The sequence below is a fragment of the Penicillium verrucosum genome (genome assembly GCF_028828655.1).
Source record: "Penicillium verrucosum strain IBT 35672 chromosome Unknown utg000001l_segment0_segment0, whole genome shotgun sequence".
In the NCBI taxonomy this organism is placed as follows: domain Eukaryota; kingdom Fungi; phylum Ascomycota; class Eurotiomycetes; order Eurotiales; family Aspergillaceae; genus Penicillium; species Penicillium verrucosum.
The window spans coordinates 11,419,251-11,438,377 of record NW_026643210.1 but is presented as its reverse complement, the minus strand read 5'-3'; the positions used below and the strand labels follow the sequence as shown (position 1 = coordinate 11,438,377).

At 47.5% G+C, this 19,127-nt stretch overlaps 8 protein-coding genes across 8 annotated transcripts; 2 read left to right on the top strand and 6 right to left on the bottom strand.

The window, feature by feature from the left end:
- Nucleotides 1-770: 770 nt before the first annotated feature.
- On the bottom strand, nucleotides 771-2,169 carry N7516_004194 (uncharacterized protein; the record flags this gene model as incomplete). Its single annotated transcript, XM_057216914.1, has 3 exons — nucleotides 771-1,474; nucleotides 1,558-2,028; nucleotides 2,088-2,169. The coding sequence occupies 3 exons, from the start codon at nucleotides 2,167-2,169 to the stop codon at nucleotides 771-773; spliced, it is 1,257 nt and encodes a 418-aa protein (XP_057078797.1).
- Nucleotides 2,170-3,927: 1,758 nt separating this feature from the next.
- On the top strand, nucleotides 3,928-6,655 carry N7516_004193 (PA and RING finger domain protein; the record flags this gene model as incomplete). The annotated part of the gene is made up of 3 exons (XM_057216913.1): nucleotides 3,928-4,615; nucleotides 4,663-6,250; nucleotides 6,310-6,655. The coding sequence occupies 3 exons, from the start codon at nucleotides 3,928-3,930 to the stop codon at nucleotides 6,653-6,655; spliced, it is 2,622 nt and encodes an 873-aa protein (XP_057078796.1).
- Nucleotides 6,656-6,971: 316 nt separating this feature from the next.
- On the bottom strand, nucleotides 6,972-7,936 carry N7516_004192 (uncharacterized protein; the record flags this gene model as incomplete). The annotated part of the gene is made up of 2 exons (XM_057216912.1): nucleotides 6,972-7,360; nucleotides 7,429-7,936. 2 exons carry the CDS (start codon nucleotides 7,934-7,936, stop codon nucleotides 6,972-6,974), a joined length of 897 nt encoding a protein of 298 aa, XP_057078795.1.
- Nucleotides 7,937-8,405: 469 nt separating this feature from the next.
- Nucleotides 8,406-10,045, bottom strand: N7516_004191 (leucine-rich repeat domain-containing protein; the record flags this gene model as incomplete). Its single annotated transcript, XM_057216911.1, has 2 exons — nucleotides 8,406-9,354; nucleotides 9,456-10,045. The coding sequence occupies 2 exons, from the start codon at nucleotides 10,043-10,045 to the stop codon at nucleotides 8,406-8,408; spliced, it is 1,539 nt and encodes a 512-aa protein (XP_057078794.1).
- Nucleotides 10,046-10,934: 889 nt separating this feature from the next.
- N7516_004190 (uncharacterized protein) lies at nucleotides 10,935-11,288 on the bottom strand (the record flags this gene model as incomplete). Its single annotated transcript, XM_057216910.1, has 1 exon — nucleotides 10,935-11,288. The coding sequence occupies one exon, from the start codon at nucleotides 11,286-11,288 to the stop codon at nucleotides 10,935-10,937; it is 354 nt and encodes a 117-aa protein (XP_057078793.1).
- A 2,424-nt stretch (nucleotides 11,289-13,712) lies between these two features.
- Nucleotides 13,713-16,157, bottom strand: N7516_004189 (ABC transporter ATP-binding protein; the record flags this gene model as incomplete). Its single annotated transcript, XM_057216909.1, has 1 exon — nucleotides 13,713-16,157. One exon carries the CDS (start codon nucleotides 16,155-16,157, stop codon nucleotides 13,713-13,715), a length of 2,445 nt encoding a protein of 814 aa, XP_057078792.1.
- Nucleotides 16,158-17,766: 1,609 nt separating this feature from the next.
- On the bottom strand, nucleotides 17,767-18,402 carry N7516_004188 (MGR2/ROMO1 family protein; the record flags this gene model as incomplete). Its single annotated transcript, XM_057216908.1, has 5 exons — nucleotides 17,767-17,890; nucleotides 17,960-18,050; nucleotides 18,107-18,136; nucleotides 18,207-18,233; nucleotides 18,333-18,402. The coding sequence occupies 5 exons, from the start codon at nucleotides 18,400-18,402 to the stop codon at nucleotides 17,767-17,769; spliced, it is 342 nt and encodes a 113-aa protein (XP_057078791.1).
- Nucleotides 18,403-18,453: 51 nt separating this feature from the next.
- N7516_004187 (uncharacterized protein) lies at nucleotides 18,454-19,064 on the top strand. Its single transcript, XM_057216907.1, has 3 exons — nucleotides 18,454-18,541; nucleotides 18,584-18,871; nucleotides 18,997-19,064. The coding sequence occupies exons 1-3, from the start codon at nucleotides 18,521-18,523 to the stop codon at nucleotides 19,006-19,008; spliced, it is 321 nt and encodes a 106-aa protein (XP_057078790.1). The 5' UTR covers nucleotides 18,454-18,520; the 3' UTR covers nucleotides 19,009-19,064.
- Nucleotides 19,065-19,127: the final 63 nt, after the last annotated feature.

Sequence of the window (19,127 nt, the reverse complement as noted above, 5' to 3'; positions counted from 1 at the left end):
GTTTGATTCTTCTTATTTCTATGCTTGTTGATCACTCCAGGCAATTACATCAATATTTTCGTACGATCTCGCTCGGGTCTTTATGGATAGGATATACTTGATGCAGTGCAGAACCTTGGACGCACTGTATGTAGTTAGTTTACCTGGTCACTCCACCTAGGCAGCACTGGAATGTCAGGACCATGTAGCCTATTTCCTTGACCACGGACTACAGGGCTTAAATAAACTGAAAATTCAGTTGGGTTAAAAACGATATATAAACCAATATCTAGTCTAATGTCTTCTTTGGGATTCCCCCCTTTTCTGACAATTGTCCTATAACACAAATTACACCATAGCCGAGGGAAGGATGGAGGAGAAACATTGAGTATCTCACTCATATCATTTGATAGTTATGTTATACCTTTGACAATGTATAATATGTTTGGGCAAATGAGGGCAACGGTGGTCACGTGCCTATCTATATATGCAGGTAATGCCCAACAATGTGAATAAAGAAATATTTAGGCAGAAGAGGTGCCGAAGAAGGAATTGTCGAAGGTGAATTCTTTATTTTTGTCACAGAAAAGAGCTATATAAATAGGAACGAAGCCTGAATCGAGACTTTTTGGCCAAATATGTATTTACCGTAGCTAACTTATTGAGATTCATTGGAAGGCAGTGGGATAAAACAGAAAAGGATATTGATATTGTTGGGTCATTCTCATAAAATACAAAATAAATTTAGGAATATAGCCTAGAGGAAGCTCATAACATCACTCATAAATCGCCTAGTAGTTGCGCTGGCTACCAAACGCCGCATTCTCGTCAACTCTGGGGTCAAGCTTGTTCAATAGATCGGAGCCATGGGCTCCAGTGGTCTTTGAGGTTTGGTCATTGTAGCCGGTACCACCGCCGGCTCCGTAGGAGTCATTGGCGCCATAGCCAGACTGTCCAGTGGAGCGGCCAGTGTTGCTACCGTAGTTGTCGTTCCCAGACGCAGTGTTGCCAGATCCATAGCCCGACTGTCTACCATAGTTGTCGCTACCAGAGAGAGGCTTACTCGAGCCATATCCGGATTGTCCAGTGGAGTGACCTCCAGTGGAGTGACCGGTGGTGCTACCGTAGGTATCACTGGCGCCATAGCCAGTTTGTCCAGAAGAGTGACCAGAGGTGCCACCAGCCAAGGGGTTGCTGGAGCCATGACTGGCCTGCCCAGTGGTGCTGCCGTAAGTGTCACCGGTGCCATAGCCGGTCTGTCCAGAAGAACGGCCAGTGTTGCTGCCGTAAGTGTCACCGGAGCCATAGCCAGTTTGTCCAGAAGAGTGACCAGAGGTGCCACCAGCCAAGGGGTTGCTGGAGCCATGACTGGCCTGCCCAGTGGTGCTGCCGTAAGTGTCACCGGAGCCATAGCCGGTCTGTCCAGAAGAACGGCCGGTGTTGCTGCCGTAAGTGTTGCTGGAGCCTGTAGTTCCAGCGTGCTTCCCTCGGTTGTCTGTAATGGTATATCATGTTAGATATCTGACTCTAGTATTATGGGGTTTCAAAGTAGCGAGTAAATAGCAAGCTTAAACTTACCGAGATCGCTATCGACACGGGGATCAAGCTTGTTGGCTATCTTAGAGTCATGAGGACCAGCATTGGTAGTACTGGAGCCAGTGTTAGACGAGCCATATCCGCCAGCAGTGTTGGATCCGTAGGTATCAGACTTGCTGCCGTAGTTCCCAGACGTTCCCGAGCCGGCATCAGTTGGGCCCTTGCGGGAGTCGTAGGCGGTACCAGAGCTGTGACCACTGTGGCCAGTGCTAGCACCGGTGCCGTAGCCTCCAGCTCCAGCGCCAGTCGAGGTACCTGTCTCATAACCGGAGCTAGAATTTAGGCCACCGGCGCCAGTGCCACTTCCATAGCCTCCAGCACCGGTAGTGGATGTATTACCATAGCCGCCTCCAGAGCCAGAGTCATAGGTATTGGAGCCTGCGCCAGTAGAAGTGTGTTTGCCAGGAGCGTTGTCCGTGGTGTTGTGTGAGGATCCGTAAGTATCGCGGGCATCTATATAAATAGAATTGTTAGGATCATAGTGCAATATATACTTATTAGGAGCAACAAACCATCGATCTTGCTGCTGGATGTCTTGGATTCATCATGATGACCGGTCACGGCATCCTTTACTTTGTGAATAAAGCTCGACATGATGGATGGTAATATGCTGTGATTGTGAGATAAAAGAAGTTAAAGTTTGAATAGATTGTTTTGATTTGTATGGTTTTGTGTTGATGGGAGAAGTGAAAGAGAAAGTGTTTCGAATAGCGAGTTTATATGCTTTGCTGTCTTTGCTTGTCCTGATCAGGTCATGAGTAGATCTCTACTTGCGGAGACTAAGTGACGCCATAACGCGGGGGTTCCACGAGTACAATTACAGGTGAGACATGGACCAGAACCTTATAGCTGTCCCGTTCAGAGCTGTCATGACGTATCAAAGTACCAAACGGGTTTACATATAAAGATGAATGTTCTTGGCTGAAAATGAGGAGAGCTATCAATGTCATCAATCGTCATGTTCCGGGTCTACAAGACCAAGCACGCCACTGAGCTAAATCTTGCAAGGATACCTTATAGATCGGCACGGCCACATGCCGACTGGGATTTCATATTAAGTGGGTTTTACAATTTCGTGCCAATTATTCGTGCCAATTATTCGTGCCAATTATTCTCCAAGTTTGGCATTGTTATACCATGGGCAATGGAAATTTAGCTACTAATTCATCTTATGTCTTCATGGGAAGAGTCTGTGGCGTTATTTGTACCCTCTTACTCTTATAGAAGGTGTTGTTGACATATCTAAGGCAGACAAAGATTTTCTAGAATGATATGTCCAGTATACGCTAGTCCTGTTTTAGATCACCTACGTCATAGATATCCCACAGGCAGTCTCCACACTAATCCACATATGGTAAGTGGGGCAATATCTCGTGAGTGTGCCTTGATATTAAATTGAATATCGTAGAATATGTTAGATGATTCGATCAGCTACTATAACATCAGCTACTACAGCGTACATTTTATGATATAGCTATGCTTGAATTGATAACGCGATTCAAATCAAAAGTCAAAAAGGCGGTGGGTTATGTAGTTGCCTTGCAGTACGCAGGTGATGACATGATCGGCAGTGGTAGCTCTGGGTCGAAGAACCTTGGAAGAGGTATCGAATATCAAACCTACAATATATGCCTGTTATTGCGAGATACAAAAGAGGAGCAAGCAAAAGATGTACAATACCATCGTGCTAACATATTGTGTCGTTGTACAAATTGCAGAATTTGTTATAGTCCTTTAAATCGTCAAATTTTCTCGCACAATGCTTGTTGGAGTCTTTTTTTCGACCTTTAAAGCACCTGTTGCTAAAAGATAAAGAGAACTAAAGTGGTTAAATAAGCCAATATACATCAAGGTCCAATATTACTACCATTTTAAGGTCGTTTCCCTTCCAATATTGTATGTTAAATATACTTACTTAATTATTAAGAGAGTCATGTGATCTGAGGCACAAAGGCCTAAATTATGCCTCAGGCTTCCAACACATGACCGGTGTGCATGCCGTCACCGACCTGGGGTTAGATAATCCACATCATGCGTTCACTTCCCCTTCTCCACCTGACTTCACTTGAACTCTCCTCTGTGTCTCTATCTTGACTTGTTGTTCCCTTTGACTTGCCTTGCACTCGCGTTGGCTTTAATCCGTCGAATTTCTTCAACCAGCCGTAGTGCTGCTCATTGTACTCGATGAGTGGCCGCCTGTTAGCTTGCCGCCAACTGTTGGATTGGTCATAAAGAGTCCACCCGAAGTACTGTGGTACCATCATTCACTCGATCCACCCCATTTTACTGTGATTAGATACCTCCAACCAAGCCACTCTTCGATTCAAGTGGTTAAATCCATCTATCAGAGACATGCGACCGCCACGCCTACTCATCGTCCTCTTCTGCCTTATCTTCTTTCCGATCCTCCTCACCTTTTTTTCCGTGCTCACGTCGCCCGATGTAGCAACTCCCAACACGCTCGCTGATCAGACAACGGGGTTGCGCGCTTTATTTTCTTTCAACATACCATCGTCCCTTTTCCCCCCGTCGGCCATTATCAGTCTCACCGATGATAACTCGACCTTCTTCCTCGCCCGGCCAGCGGCATTTGGCCCGCTGCTGCCAACCAAAGGCCTCAGCGGTCAGTTATGGGTGGGAAGTGGGTTTGGCGAGGGGGGATTAACTGGTGGTGTAGAAGGAGAACTAGGCTGCTCCGATATTCCCGGCTGGGGTGAGGGCACTAATCATAAGAAACAAGACAAAAGCCCCAGGAGCACGGAGCAGAGTTCCGGCATATCCGGGGGTAGTACAGTGAACGATCAATCGTCAAATCGCCCGCGGTCGGTGTCGCAGGCCGATACTATACCTCAGAACGATAGAGATGATTCGATCACCCCGCCCTTGACGAACGACGGCACGGACGATCATCTACATCATCCACTCCCTGAATCCGGTGCTTCTAACCCCGGGATGAGTCAGAAGTATGGAGATTACGTCCAAAACAAGCCGCCTGCGCATGCCGACATCCAATCACTACAGGAAACTGCCGAAATCCAGGGTAAGGTGGTACTGTTGAGTCGGGGTGGCTGTGGGTTTTTGGAAAAGGCCAAGTGGGCGCAACGACGAGGGGGGTTGCTTTGATTGTCGGCGATGATACTCGAGGTGGCAACTTGGTCACTATGTACGCACGAGGCGATACATCGAACGTCACGATCCCGGCATTGTTCACATCCCACACTACTGCTCATCTTTTATCGTCATTAGTTCCTGGGCATGCGGGTGGAACTGCCAATTTGGGAGATGTATTAAAATCATCACAAGCGAAGCTGGCAGGACAGGCTGATTCTGAGAAAGAACGGGTGGCAACTACTACTACAACACCAACAACTATTCCAAGTCCAACTACGAGCAGCCATTCAGCAGCTAAGGAGAGGCCGGCGCCCTCGTCTCACCCAAAAGGCGGCTTTTTCCGCTCAATTGGTGCATTCCTGGGATTGTGCGATAAGAACGGAGGTTCGCGGCATTTGGAAGACAGCCGACGTCCGCCCAGCAGTGGCAACATTGACTGGATCAACCTAGGCTCACGGGATGAAAAAGAGGCCCCTTCGAGCACTTGGAGAAGATCAACTGATCTCAATCACCGTGGCGGGGCCAAGGTCGACGACGCATTCGACAGCCACAAAGCCGACATGTCCCCTGAAACTTTTGAGGATGATGACTTTGTCATCGGGGTTCAGGACTGGAGAGATCCCGACTTGATGCCTCCTAAGAGTAACACACCTCCGACAGCTAGCACCTCTGTACCTGGCAAGGATACCTCCAAGACTGCCAGCGCAGATAAGGATGCTGCTTCCTCGCCCAATGGCCTTCAGGGTGGTAGCATCACACCAGGAAGTGGAGAATACCAGAGCATCGATAAATCCGGTGCTAGTTCTCATGACACACGCCTCAAGGGGCCCGAGAAAGAATCCATCGGAACTCATGAGAAGTCTGGGTCTTCTACGAAGGGCTGGTTCTTGAGTCACTTTGGATGGGGAGATGATACTCAGCAAGACCCTCAGCCTTCTTCATCGCCATCACTTCAGAAAAGCATTACAGCAAACCAGAAGATGGGAAATAACCATCATACATCAAACCGTCTAAACGCGGAGTCTTCTGAACACGAGGGTCTTTGGGTTACCATGACACCTACCAGCATGTCAACCAGCCCCTTTTTCGATACTTTATTGGTCCTTGTCGTCAGTCCTTTGCTCACGCTGACGGTGGTTTATGCTCTTTTGCTGCTCCGATCTCGAATCCGCCGCCGTCGCTGGCGTGCCCCGAAGTCGGTTATCGAACGACTCCCTGTCCGAACCTACCACACAATTGCTACCACTTCTTCCTCGTCTTCCAACTCAACGCGTCCCCCTAGTCCCGGCCCTCTCTCCCCGACTTCCCCACTCCTTGGCAATGAAAGCCGGCCAAGCGCATCCCGATCACATAGATCACGTTCACAAACATTCTCGGGCACTATGTTAGACTCATCTACTATTCCCAAAGAAGAGAAGTACAACATTCAAACCGGATCTACCTTGTGGCGACGCAAGTATACAGGACGGCAGGTGGAGTGTGTCGTATGCCTTGAGGAATACATTGATGGTCAGAGTCGGGTCATGAGCTTACCATGTGGTCATGAATTCCATGTGGAATGCATGTAAGTGGCATTAAAGAATTTGGCCTTTGTTCTGACATTTTACTAACATCTTTTCTCAGTACCCCCTGGTTGACTACTCGTCGAAGAACTTGTCCAATCTGTAAAGGCGATGTTGTCCGCTCGTTGGCCCATTGTCAATCCAGTGATTCTCGGGGTCATCGTGAGCAACTCAATGATGACATTCACTCCACCCAGCCGGTCTCTCGGGGCAGCGCATCTTCCGCTCCAGTGCTAATTGAAGGCGCCAATGACGATACTTCAGATACGGAACAAAATGCAGGTCTCCTTGACGACCATGCAAATTCTGCCCCACAATCAAGCTGGCGAAACCTGGCTACGCTTAGCTTTTCTGCTCTGAGCGGCGATACCATATGGCACCAGGCTCGCGCGGACCGTAATCGCTAACGTCTATATTCTCTCACTCTTTTCGATTTCCTTTTTTTTTTTTTTTTTAAACCATTCCCCCTCCCATCCTGTGGGATCTGCTCTCCTTGTATTGAAGCATGCTGTATTAGCGGTCGTTTGGAGTTTCTTATGATTTAAATCTGCTTGGCGTTGGGTGAGAACAGTTCGGCGTGCTGGGCTAGTTACAGAGTGCCTACAAGCATTGTTGAAGCGGCTGGGATATACCGCGGGTCAATCGTTCAAATCTTGTATGTTATGTTATTTTGGTAGGATGGATATCTGAATTGATTCCATTGACACTTGGTTGTCCTCAACCTCATTCCTTTTCAACATAGACATTCCTAGTAATATCCCCAAACACATCCAGTGCATGAACCAGCCGATCACGCACTAATTCAACACGAGGGATCATATCCCGACCCAAAGGCAAGAACCTCTCGCTCTCACGCCCAACACCAACGCCCTCACCAACGACAACTTCATACATCGCCTTGGCAGCCTTATTCTTATCACCATCAGCAACAAGCTTACCAGTCAGTAAAACATCCAGCGTCTGCGCAGCGACAGATCCAGCATAGTCCACCGGCAAAGGGCTAGCGGGAGAACGACAACCAGTTCCGAACTGCGTGTTAAACACACCCAGCCACACCGTCAGGAGACGGACATTGAACGGCGCGACTTCTTTAGCGAGCACTTTACATAAACCTGCAGAGATACACATCAATACATGAACGAGGGATTCTTCAACAGAAGACGAGAAAATGAGAACATACCATCCATAGCAGCCTTCGCCGCCGCATAAGCACCCATACTCTCCCTCCCCTCCAACCCAGCCCCAGAACTAACATTAACAATAACCCCAAACCGCCTCTCTCTCATCCCAGACACAACAGCTTTGATCAGCCGACTCGGTCCAAAATACACAGTCTCCATCTGTGCCCGCAGCTCCTCGTCCGAGAACTGCTCAACTGCTCCAAGGATCGCGTATCCGGCATTATTAACCAGCACATCGATCTTGTGTCCCGCAGACTCGAGCTTGGATACCAGCTCCGACGCAGCGGTTGGACTGTCGACGTCCAGTGTGTGCCATTCGCCTCCGTTCTTGGTTATCTCCGATACTAGATCCGGGGTGCGGGAGGGTTGTCGTGATGTTGCGAGTACAGTGTGGCCGTTTGATTGGGCGGCGCGTGCGAGTGAAAGACCCAGGCCAGAGGAACACCCCGTTATTAGCCAGGTTAGCGGGCGGTCGGGTTTGGTGAAGGTTGGTGTTTGTGTGGTCATCGCTGGTGCTTGGGTAGACATAGTCGTTTTCTGGTGGGTGTTGTGGGATGTTGGATTAAGGTGAAGTTTCGATTTTATGTTGTGGTTTCGATTTGCAAGAAATTTAGATGATTAATGTCAGGATATCACCGCTCTTTTATATTGCTTTCTTACTGCATGCCTCGGACTTAAGGGCGAGGTGACGGAGTTAATGTATCCGGGGCTATGGTTGTATTTCCCCACGGATTTATGGACGTAGAGACAGGTTCATCTCAGTACATTTACAGAGTACAACCTTTGATGAACAAAAAGTAGTAAACACACCTACATTGTCATAATTTCTACAGTGTAACTAAAATACAAGTTCCCAGCACCACAATCCATATAAACATACAAACCAAATACATACAAAATGAATCCCGAAAAAAGAAAAGAGAAAAGAGAAAAGAAAAGAAGGAACCATCACCCAGAGAAGACGTCAATGCAGTGTTCAACAAAACCGCGGCACACACGACAAGCTACAACCAAACCGCCGGAACGGCAAAGGCCTAAGCGTCTCACCGGGACAACGAGGCATCTTCATCCCATTCTCACACGGGGTAAAGTCCCACCACTCCATCCATTCAGCACGAGGAATCACGTACTCTCGACGGCATACGGAGCAGAGCTGTCCACCCGCAGCACGCACTTCCCTCGCCCGTCGCAGCAAGGGCACAATCATCGCAGGATACTCGGCTAGCTCTTCGTCGGTAGTTTGCTCCAGGTAGGGGAGCTTGCTCACAGCGCGGAGCGCGACTTCGCGCAGGGACGGGGCGTCGTTCACAGGAGATTTCAGTCCTGACGGTGTGAGAGTGGATTTATTGCGGAATGGGCTGTCTCTCATGGGATTGCCCTCCATGTCCATGTAGGTGATTGGGCCCGTTGCGATGTGGAGAGGGGACCAGCCCCTGCCGAGAGAAAATTCCTGATCTTCGAATTCGAGTGGAGGAGATAAAGCCTCGTCGTTCTTTGCTTCCTTTTTATTGGTTGGTGTGTTGTGCCATTCTGCGATCTGCGCTTTTTCCATTGGGAGGAATGGGTTCGAGCGGACGGTTAGGTGTTTTAGTTCGCCTTGTTGCATGAGTTTGAGCAGCTCCCAGGGAAGGTAGGACAATTGGTTGACGGAAAGGTTTAACACCTCCAGTGCTGTCAATCTGCGGATCGTAGATGGGATTTCGGTCAGTTTGTTGTTTCGCAGGCTGAGGACTTTGAGGTTGGTGAGCTCGAAGAGATCGTTGTGCAAGGTTGACAGGGAGTTGTTGGGGAGATATATGCTGAGGAAAGGCTGCAAAGACGTGAAGACGTTTTCCGAGACTGGGGCTTCCTTGACTGATGGAAGCTTCGTTAGGTGCTGTAGAGGTCGTAGGAGACCAGATGGTATGGTTTCCAGATGGAAGTCGCTGTGTAGGAAAGAGATATTAGTATCATTGGCTTGGACATCAGACAAATGGAGTATCAGATGAGACTACAACATCGGATGAAAAGGGCAATTAACACATACCCTAAATCAATGCTCTCATGTCCCGTATCAAGACAATCGCCGACGACCTCCCGTGCAAACCGATGAGCATCGGATTCTTCAGGACTTTTAAATACAACACGATTCTGCGTAGGCATATTCTCAGTCTCGACGATGAAAGGTGTTGAACTTCCAGGTTTTCTAGGATCCAGCACAGACTTGCGCAGGTCTTCCCCCCACGCTGAGCCATCCTCCGAGGGCAAAAGCGACTCAGCGCCAGACTCATCACTCCCCATCCAAACACCGCTATCAACATTCCTCTTGTCCTTAAATTCTGCCCGTTTCCGCTTGGGGTCTAGCACCTGCTCCCCCCACCAAGTCCCGCGATACCGCCGTTTGCGACCCGCGCCTGACACCGTCGCATGGTAGTTCTCCAGCCCGGAAGCCGGTATATCGTCACTGGAGAAGAGCGCAGGATCACTCGATGGCTGACTAGAGCGGTCATCGAAACGCGACAGTCGCTGTGCCCGCTGGAACGAGGAGACCGCTATGCCTGTTGCTGAGGGGTTCGCGTTCGCGGGCGAGCGGTGTCGGATTCGCCGCGGCGGTGGGAGGGGGATCTCGCTGTCCATTGCGATTTCGATTCGCGGGTTCAGATGAGTCTCTTGTGATTGTCGGCCTGGATCATTGGGTTTATATTCAAGCACGGTTTTATCTGGTGTTCGAGTGGAGGAGTTCCGCGACGCGTTTGTGGAGACCCGCAATGGAGAGCTGCGGGTGTCAACAAACGCGCTAAGATGGCGCGATTGGGGAGATAAGGGTTTAGGATCTGGGATCAAGATCAATTGAGGAATCAATTGAGATGTCTCATATATTGTCGAAATGAAGACGACCCAACCACCTGCATACCCGGTTGGAATGGAGATCAAAAGATAAGATCAGATCACACGTGCACGGGCATATCAGTTGACCTCGGGGCTCACGGCTTCTCCACTGGAATGTTGGATCGGCATGATCTTCTTTATTCTTTTGACTACGTTGCTACTACTAGGGTTTACAATTGGAGTTTTGGTATCAAAGAAGAGAAGAAATAAAGTGTCTATATTCTGTGGATGACTATATCAACCAGGCCAGTCTGACGAGTAAGTCACCCACGACAACGTATATGGACAAACGAATTGAAATGAACAGGGTTTGAAGAAGAGAATAATAACAGCATCAACTCATATAGGTCCAAAAAGTCATAAAGAAATGAAAAAAAGAAATGGGGGTATTTGAAAAAGCGTTAAACCGTTTCCTCTCCAAAAATGGGGTCTTCAGCCAACCGAGAGGAATAAGAAATGTTAAAAGGTATAAAAATAAAAATAGAATAAAATCCCGGCTCAGCTGGAGATGAACGGTAATCAACAAGGCAGCAGTCATGCAGTATGAATTGAGCGCAGTATTGGCCAATGGTCTCAATTCATGATCGTTGCCTGTGTGAAGGCTTCTTGTCGAGAAGTCGCGACATGGCGAGTGTGATTATAGGGCCTGGCCCACCATCACAACGATATAGCCGGCGGCGGCCAAGGCAGCTGGCATGTCAGCGCCAATGTTGGCCGCTGCACCGGTGGAGGGAGTGGCTGCGGCAGCAGCAGAAGTAGTTGAGGTGGCGCGAGACAGAGGAGTCGATGTCGAAACAGACATGGTGGCCACGTTGCTCGTGCTGAAGCCCACGCTGGAGCTCATGCTAGAACTAGGAGCTGGGGTCACCGAATTGACACGAACCAGAGTCTTGGTGATGGTCGTGGTTGCAGTTGAAGTAGTGGTCTCCTCTGCGGCGACGAGTGGAGCCGCGACCAGGCAGAGGGAGGCGATGACAGTAGTGAACTTCATTTTTTGAATTGATTCGAAAGCGAATATCAATATGGAAGAGGGAGGAAGGTGATTGAATTGGTTTCAAAGTTCGTTGTTTGAAACGTTGGTGCGGCTCAAAGTATGAGTACTTGGAGAAGAGATATGTTTCAGATTTGATCGCAAAAGAGTGAGCGTCAAGATAAGAAAAAAATCGAATATAATGATATAATGATTGTATAGAGCACTGCTCAAACAGTATAAAACGAGTGACTAGTAAATGAGTGTAGAAATCTCTAATGCGCCTAAAGGGAAAAAAGAAAAAAGGAAAAGGAAATTTTACCAGGTGGCAATGCAGGCTAAATAATAACACACACAGACACGAGCACACGTCTTGAACCTGGGGAAAACAGAACCATTCGTCCATCAAAGAAGTCTTGTGGCGCTTCTGTTTTTTTTTTCCCTTGATTTTTTTATATTAATATTGATTTTGGAATGAAAATATGATCATCCTATTGGTCTCATCCAAGATTGGACTCCATCTCAGACCGAACTATGATATTCCGAAGCCCTAAAAGGCCAAAGGGTCTTCCGCACAGACTCTTTGACGCCAGGGGTCAAGTCTGTGGTGATTATTCGTAGTTATAACTACCTAGGTAACTAGTTAACTAGTTAATTGCCATAGACTTGTTTATTGCCATCTCACTTGTTGATCTCGTAATTTCAGGGAAATCACTTGGTCCCATAGCCCGGGTACCCTAGGTGCATTTAATACGAGAAATTCTTCGCCTAAGTGTACTCCATATGGTGTAATTTCGGCATTTCCCAATCCCAGCCTATCCCAGCCTAATCCCTGTCTAGGAAATTTCCTTATTCAACAATTGAGAACCCATATTGTTCTTGGAGGAAGCGCCTTTGCTTACTCCATACTTTGCTTGAACTGGCTGATTTTACCCGTTCTGCTATCATACTGTTTGGTGATTTGGTCTTACTACCCCTAGAGTGATAGAATGACGATTCTCGCTGGGCATCATACACTACTGCAAGTGCTCACTCCTTCGCGGGGACTTCCGCCTGTTCCGGGCCCCTGGCATCATGCGCAGGAACAACGATCTGTGATTCGGTAGAGTCTTAAACATAAAAATAACAGACAGTTCGTGAAGTATGTTGTATTTGGCTTGGATCTTGATCTTACATCTTACTTGCCTTAAAAAAAGTGAATCCGATAGTTCCCCCCGTTAGCCGATATTGAAATTTTACTCCAATTTGCCCCGGTTCCCACGCTATTGAGAAAAGGATACTCCATAAGGCTCAGTGGATCGCTTCCGTGGTTCCATTCAGGAACGAAAAACGAACGATCATCGCTCGGGACTACTGTGTTGGGAATCTTTACTCCATAGCGTCGTCTGGGGAGGAACGGTGAGGAACGGTGAGTCATTCGATGTTGTTCACTCGTTCATATATCCCTACCAGTCTTATACATATATTTTAGTGGACATATTCTGTGTGTTGGCATGAACATGTCATTGTTGTAAGAGGGGTATTTTCGAGGGGCTCTGAACTCTTTGGGCTCGCAAGCCCTATGTCCGTACCCACTTCGAACACGACCTCAATAATACAACAATAAGAAATACGACAAGCTATACTCTGTCGTGTCGATCAACATAAAAATTTTAAGATGATCATTATCCACTTTATAGCCCATACTCACCCGTCTAAGGTCATCTGGACAGAAAAAATAAAAAGAGGTGGCAATGAAAACAAAGTAGAAAGGGGTGGCTCACTCTTTTTCCTCTCTAGCTTCGTGCTCAATCTCACATTTTTGTTCAGTGAGATTGCATGTCCGGAGACCAAAATAAGGGCCAATAGACGACAGTTGGCTGGTAATCGAGTGCGTCGATGCATGATAAATGAGGCAACGAACTTGAAAGCGAAGGTCTTGTCTTGGAATAATCCAATTGTGTAGTTATATTCATTCTCAGTTGTTAATATACTTTCATGGCTACTTGGCTACTGCTATTATTTACTTGGGTACTCGCATAAGAATCTATGCCTCGGAAATAGTAGTTTTTAAGACTAGCACTTATTACTATAAGGACCGGTTAAGATATATATCGGTACCTACGTAGGTATCACCAGTTCATTAGTTCGCGGAATGCCATGCTCTTATCTACAACAAAGGTCAATACATATTATCATTGTGTTTGAATACATAGTTATGTCAGTTTCCAAGTATATTAGACTTATCTAGCAGAGTCGATTACACGATAATCTCTCTGAAGTGCAGCTCATATAAGCATTAGATTTAGCTGACGCACAGAGAACCCGGCAAATGCCTGCATACGTTGTAGATCCCAGGGTAAAGACTAGTATTAAAAGCTCGAGTATGTCAATTTGTCAATTTCATTAGTTACATCTTTTAAATTATCTTCATAGCCTTGTCATTTCCAAATTCAGTTCTCTCTCCTACAGCGCAGGCTTTCCACCTTGGATACCCCCGAACTGATTCTGCCAGAGGTTCTGATATCTTCCACCCTCTTTCTTCAACAGCTCTTTATGTGACCCACTCTCGACAACCTGACCCTCATGCACAACAAGGATCCGATCAGCGCTAGAAATAGTTGAAAGTCGATGCGCAATGACAAATGTAGTTCGCTTGGCTCTCAACCGGTCCAAGGCAACTTGGATATCCGATTCCGTGTTTGAATCTACGGCGCTCGTTGCTTCATCTAGCAGGAGAATCGGTGACTTCTTCAGGAAAACCCGAGCAATGGCCATTCGCTGTAGTTCGCCGCCAGACAACTTGACCCCCTGCTCTCCGACTGTGGTGTTGTATCCGTCCACGAAAGTGAGGATTTTCTCGTGAATAGCTGCTGCGCGACATGCTTCGTGCACCTCTTCATCCGAGGCCGAGGGCCGGGCATACCGCAAATTCTCGATGATAGATGCGTTAAATAAGACAGGATCCTGTGGGACCACGCCGATAGTCTGACGTAGCGAGCTCAGGGTTATGTCACGGATATCCTGGCCATCAATCTCAATTTGGCCAGAAGTAACGTCGTAAAGTCGGAGAAGAAGTCTAAGGATGGTGGTCTTTCCTGAACCAGTCATACCGACTAGTGCAACTGTTGTCCCGGGTTCGATAGAAATATCCACGTCCTTGAGGGTCTTTAACCGAGAATCATAGGCAAAATCAACATGGTGGAATGAAACACGGCCATCGCCAGGTTTCAGTGGCATTGCCCACTCTCTATCACTGACGCTGGGTTTGGATTGGAATAGGAAGAGTAGCCGCTCGGCATCAACTAGATCGGAAACAAGCCAGCGATATTGCGCGGAAAGATAGGCCAAAGGAGAGATGAGCGAAGACCAATACTGAATGAAGAAAACGAAGTCTCCCGTAGAGGAACGCCCCACATAGATCTCGTGTACGATGAGTGAGGAGAGACCAACGAAGCAAATTGGCTTAAGCAAATCCAGGAGTGACTTGCCAATTGCTCGGCGTCGACCGAAATGGGCGCTGGCCTTTAGGCATAGGTCAACTGCTTCTCCGAAGCGAGATCTCTCATACGAGAACTGGTTGAAGTATGTGACGGTTTGCCAGCCTTGAACGGCCTGATGCATAATGCGAGTTTCGTTTCGCTGTGTCTGTGTAACTTCACGTCTGGCGTCCATGTTCCAGTTAGAGGTAAATACCTCTGCCGCAACATAAGCAATAGATATTATAACCACCAGAAGGGACGCGTAGATATTGAACTTCAAATAGAAAACAACACATGCGATAGCCAAATCAGCCACAGTCGGGACGATATCTAGAATGGCAACTTCTAACAGATTGTTCAGCGCTCCACCTTGGTCGATGGACTTCATAACTTCTGCCGAGTCATTTTCAATATGGAAATCCATTGATAGATTCATCACATGGTTGAAGGCAGCATTGGTGATCTGACGGTAGGAAAACTGCCTGATCGGGATCTTGACGAGGGACTCAATCAATCCTAGCCCAGCTCCGCCACGGATCAGCTGTAGTAGCGCCCATTTTCCTAGTGAACCATATGGGGCTTTGTTGGCAAAGATGCTATCAGTGACATCTGCGAGTTGCTGAGGAATGAGAATATTCAGGGCTCGGTGGCATACTAGACAGAATATGCTGGTAGCAATACAAAGCTGCACATTGCGATTGTTTCTGGGGACCAAATAAGGCAGAAAGATCGAGAAACCTTTCAGATAATCCCACCAGCCCCCAATCGATTGCAACTTGTCATTGCGGAGCCTTTTCCTGCGCGTAGCTGCATCGTTCTTATTTTTGGCGGTGTCCGAGTCGCTTTCGCTCTTGGAGTCCACACTGCTATTATCCGAGTCGTTACCATTCACTGCGCCATATCCTGTATGGTTACCATTTAAGAAAGGGCGCGACTCTTCCGATGTCTTTTTCTTCCTCTGTCTGGTCTCGAATAAAATCGCAGTTGTCACACAGACAAGCAGGGCAAGTCGGGCCGCTGAGATGGTGATCTGCGTGATTGGTGCCCATTGTCTCGGTTTGGGACACAAGGAGAGCGCAAGGAGTGGAACTTCAAAACCAGCGGTGACCAACGACGCTCCAGCCACTTTGTAGTTGGAAGGATTCTGTCGCAGCCATAGTGCAATCCATACAACTGCTTGAGAGGTCATATGCACCAGGAACGGTTGAGATCTGTCCAAATCATCGGTGGCGATTTTCAAAACCGTTTGACTGACATATGTGAAAACGATTAAGACAGACAAGACAACTCGGGGTCGACTGCGACGCTTGGAGCGAGACTTTCTTTTCTTTACCGGAGCACGATTGAATAAAGCGCAGATCACAAAGTAGAGGCTTGCTATCAAAGTACAACTATAATGAAGGGCCCGAGATGCTAGCTGAGTAGACATGATGGAAGGTGGGACGGAGGCTCGGTTGACAGATACCCCTAGCAGAGGTCCTAGCAGAGGTCCTGGCAGAGGTGGTTCCTTATATATTCCTCAAATTTGAGCCGCATTCTTATATCCAGAACCCAAGTGTCAGACTAAGCGACCCCTCATTGGTTAGCTAACTGACAAAATGTCCATCATGTGCAACTGTTATTCAAAGTTGCCTGCAACAGGGTGGCTGGGGGAAGGTGTCCTAGCGCCGCCTATCTAAACAGAACTAGGCCGTGATCTTAGGCTGAGGGGGGCAAAAATGGCTTCATTATTGGGCAATCTGAGAAATCTGCAGATCAAACTAGAATCCACCTGCTTACATGACTGGCAAGCAGACTTGCCTTGCTACTTACTTTGTCCTCCGCATATAAGGGGCTCACAGTATTTTCGGTGACTCGTTTGAGCATAAGGAATAAAGTAGTAAACCTGATTATGATTATAGCACTGTAATATCTACGGGGCATTCTCATGCTATTATTATACTGCGACCGTACTTGTGACATCTAGTTGCCTCCATTGCCCGTACTCTGATATTGACCCTTCACCAGGGCACAGCCTACCCCTATATATGCAAAGTCCTACTTACCTACATACCTATCCATATCAAGCCAAAAAGTATGGTTCCCAACTTGAATAGCCTGGGATTAAGTCTCTAAAGTCCCCGAGATCAGCTGGAACAGCAATCCAACATTGATATCTGCATCTGGTTTCGGGATTCATCGGGCAAACGGAAACAAACAGAAATGAATCACTGGTACAACTGTCTGTTTGGGGCCTAGTTGTAAGCAGAGACCAGATATGACTAAAAAAAAAAAGATTGGGAGTAGACCTTTTCTATAGCTTGGTGGCTATGATCAAGGCAGGTAGTTATAGACGAGGATCTTCGGCACATCAAAGCCAACAGGCTTGAAATAATGTTTAGCCTGGACAGTGGAGGTGACCCCCGGTTTACATTTGAGGGCCTCCGCAACTTCTAAGCCCAGGTCTGAAACAAAATCGTAGATGACAATTCAATCATCTAATATGACAGTTGACTGCGGCTTTATTAGAAGTTTGGTGATCAAATGTGGTCAGATTCAGAATCAACCAGATTTCTTGCCTTTACTTTGAACTTCAATCAATAAGGGTAGTCAGACTGGGCCATACATAGGGATCTTTGGCCAGGTAGCTTGATATATCCCTTTGAGCTCAATGCACTTTCCTAATAAGAGTTATATGATTGACCCCGTTCCCAAACCTCTGGAAGGGAGTTTCCTTTCCAAGGATATGCCTGGATTGTGGAAGCCAAAAGAAAGGATATATTTTCACAATAACGCCTAACATGGTTAGAAACAACTGGGACAATTGAACTTCAACATCCATGTTATGGGCACTGCTAGATTATGTACATCGCGTGCTGAAGTAGCAAGTACCCATGAACCTGTCCGTCACAGCCATATTTTGGTAGTTGTCCTTTCTCTTCAAACCACCAGAAAAAGGATCTCCTAACCATAGAGATTATATCGTACAAGGGACGTCGCCAGGGAGTGGTCATGTCGCATGTTTCCCGAATAGTCTTGAGACTGTGAGAAAATTGTGTTTACTGGCGCATAGGCCGGAGCGGGCTCTGTCGGGGGAGCATCATCGGGGGTCCTCGAGCACGGAGCCAGGCATCGTTCTGAGGTCCTTCGGAGCGAATGACACTACCGATGGACATGAAGAGACTATTTGAAGAGAAATTGATTAGCCAGGGATTCTAAAGCAAACTGGTAAGCTCAAGGAGTCAACCATACCCGAAAGTGGCACCTGAACCCAGCATGTACTTGCCCAGAGTCCGCATGACACCGTTAGGCCCAGCGCCATACTGGAAGATTGTCACGGTTCCTGCTCCCAGTTAGCTTATACGGCACTTCTTCATTTGGGGATTGAGTGGGACAAACCAATGATGAAGCCCATGATGCCACCAACAGCTGAGAGGGGAGCTATGTTAGCTAAAAGCTCTTGATGAACAAGGTTTGGTTGTGCCTTGCGATCACGTACTGGAACCCATCATGCAACCCATTTTCACTAAGAAATTGTCAGCATATTGTTTCAACATATATAGCGCCCCCCAACAAGAACACCAAGCGAAGTGTGATCTATATCACTGGGTTGTAGATGACATACTCTTGTCAAAAGTTGAGGGAGCACCACCCCCTGGGCCCGCTTGAGCGGGGGGACCAGCAACGACAGGCATTATGAAAGGTTAAAAAGAAGCTTGTAAATTAAAATTAAAAACAGTCAACAGCTCTGAGCTGAATGAGAGATCCCGATGTGATAGTCAAGGAACGAGCTCTTTTTCCTCCCCCGGCTTGATGCTTCTCCGCCTTAGTCACGTGAGTACCAACGGGCTTTAAATTGCACACGTGCCGGTATAGCACGTGACCTATTTTGCCTGCCAGCGTCAAGGGAGTAGGGAAACTGGCCATCTAGCGCTCTTGCCTGGGTTCCCTCATGGCAACTATCCTCGATCTTTGATTTCTTTTCCTTTACATCTTTTAAAGGGCTGCCTGAAGCCTGCGCCGAGGCGGCAGTCCCGTCTTGTGCTTCTATCATTGCCCTGGCGTGAGACAGGTCGCTCACGATTTCCGACCTCCACACAACTCCTTGGTCTTGAAGCACCTATTTTATTCAATCCTAAATATCTCTCAGCTCACAATTCAGAAGTAAGTTCGTTCTCTACTCTAAATATATATCTATTTTTTTGTGGGGTCGAGGCAAGACCTCGACCTAGGAGCCAATTTATTTGTCTCTCCCCCAAACAGCACTAACGCGACCGTCTTCATTTTAGTTGGGCGACTAAAGCTCCAATCACCCTTGCGCGCATTCAATATCCCCAACCCTCAGACATAAACAAAACATTACCAGACGTCTCCTTTTCGCCCTTCAAACTACCTCAGAATCCGGCCCCTTTTACAATTC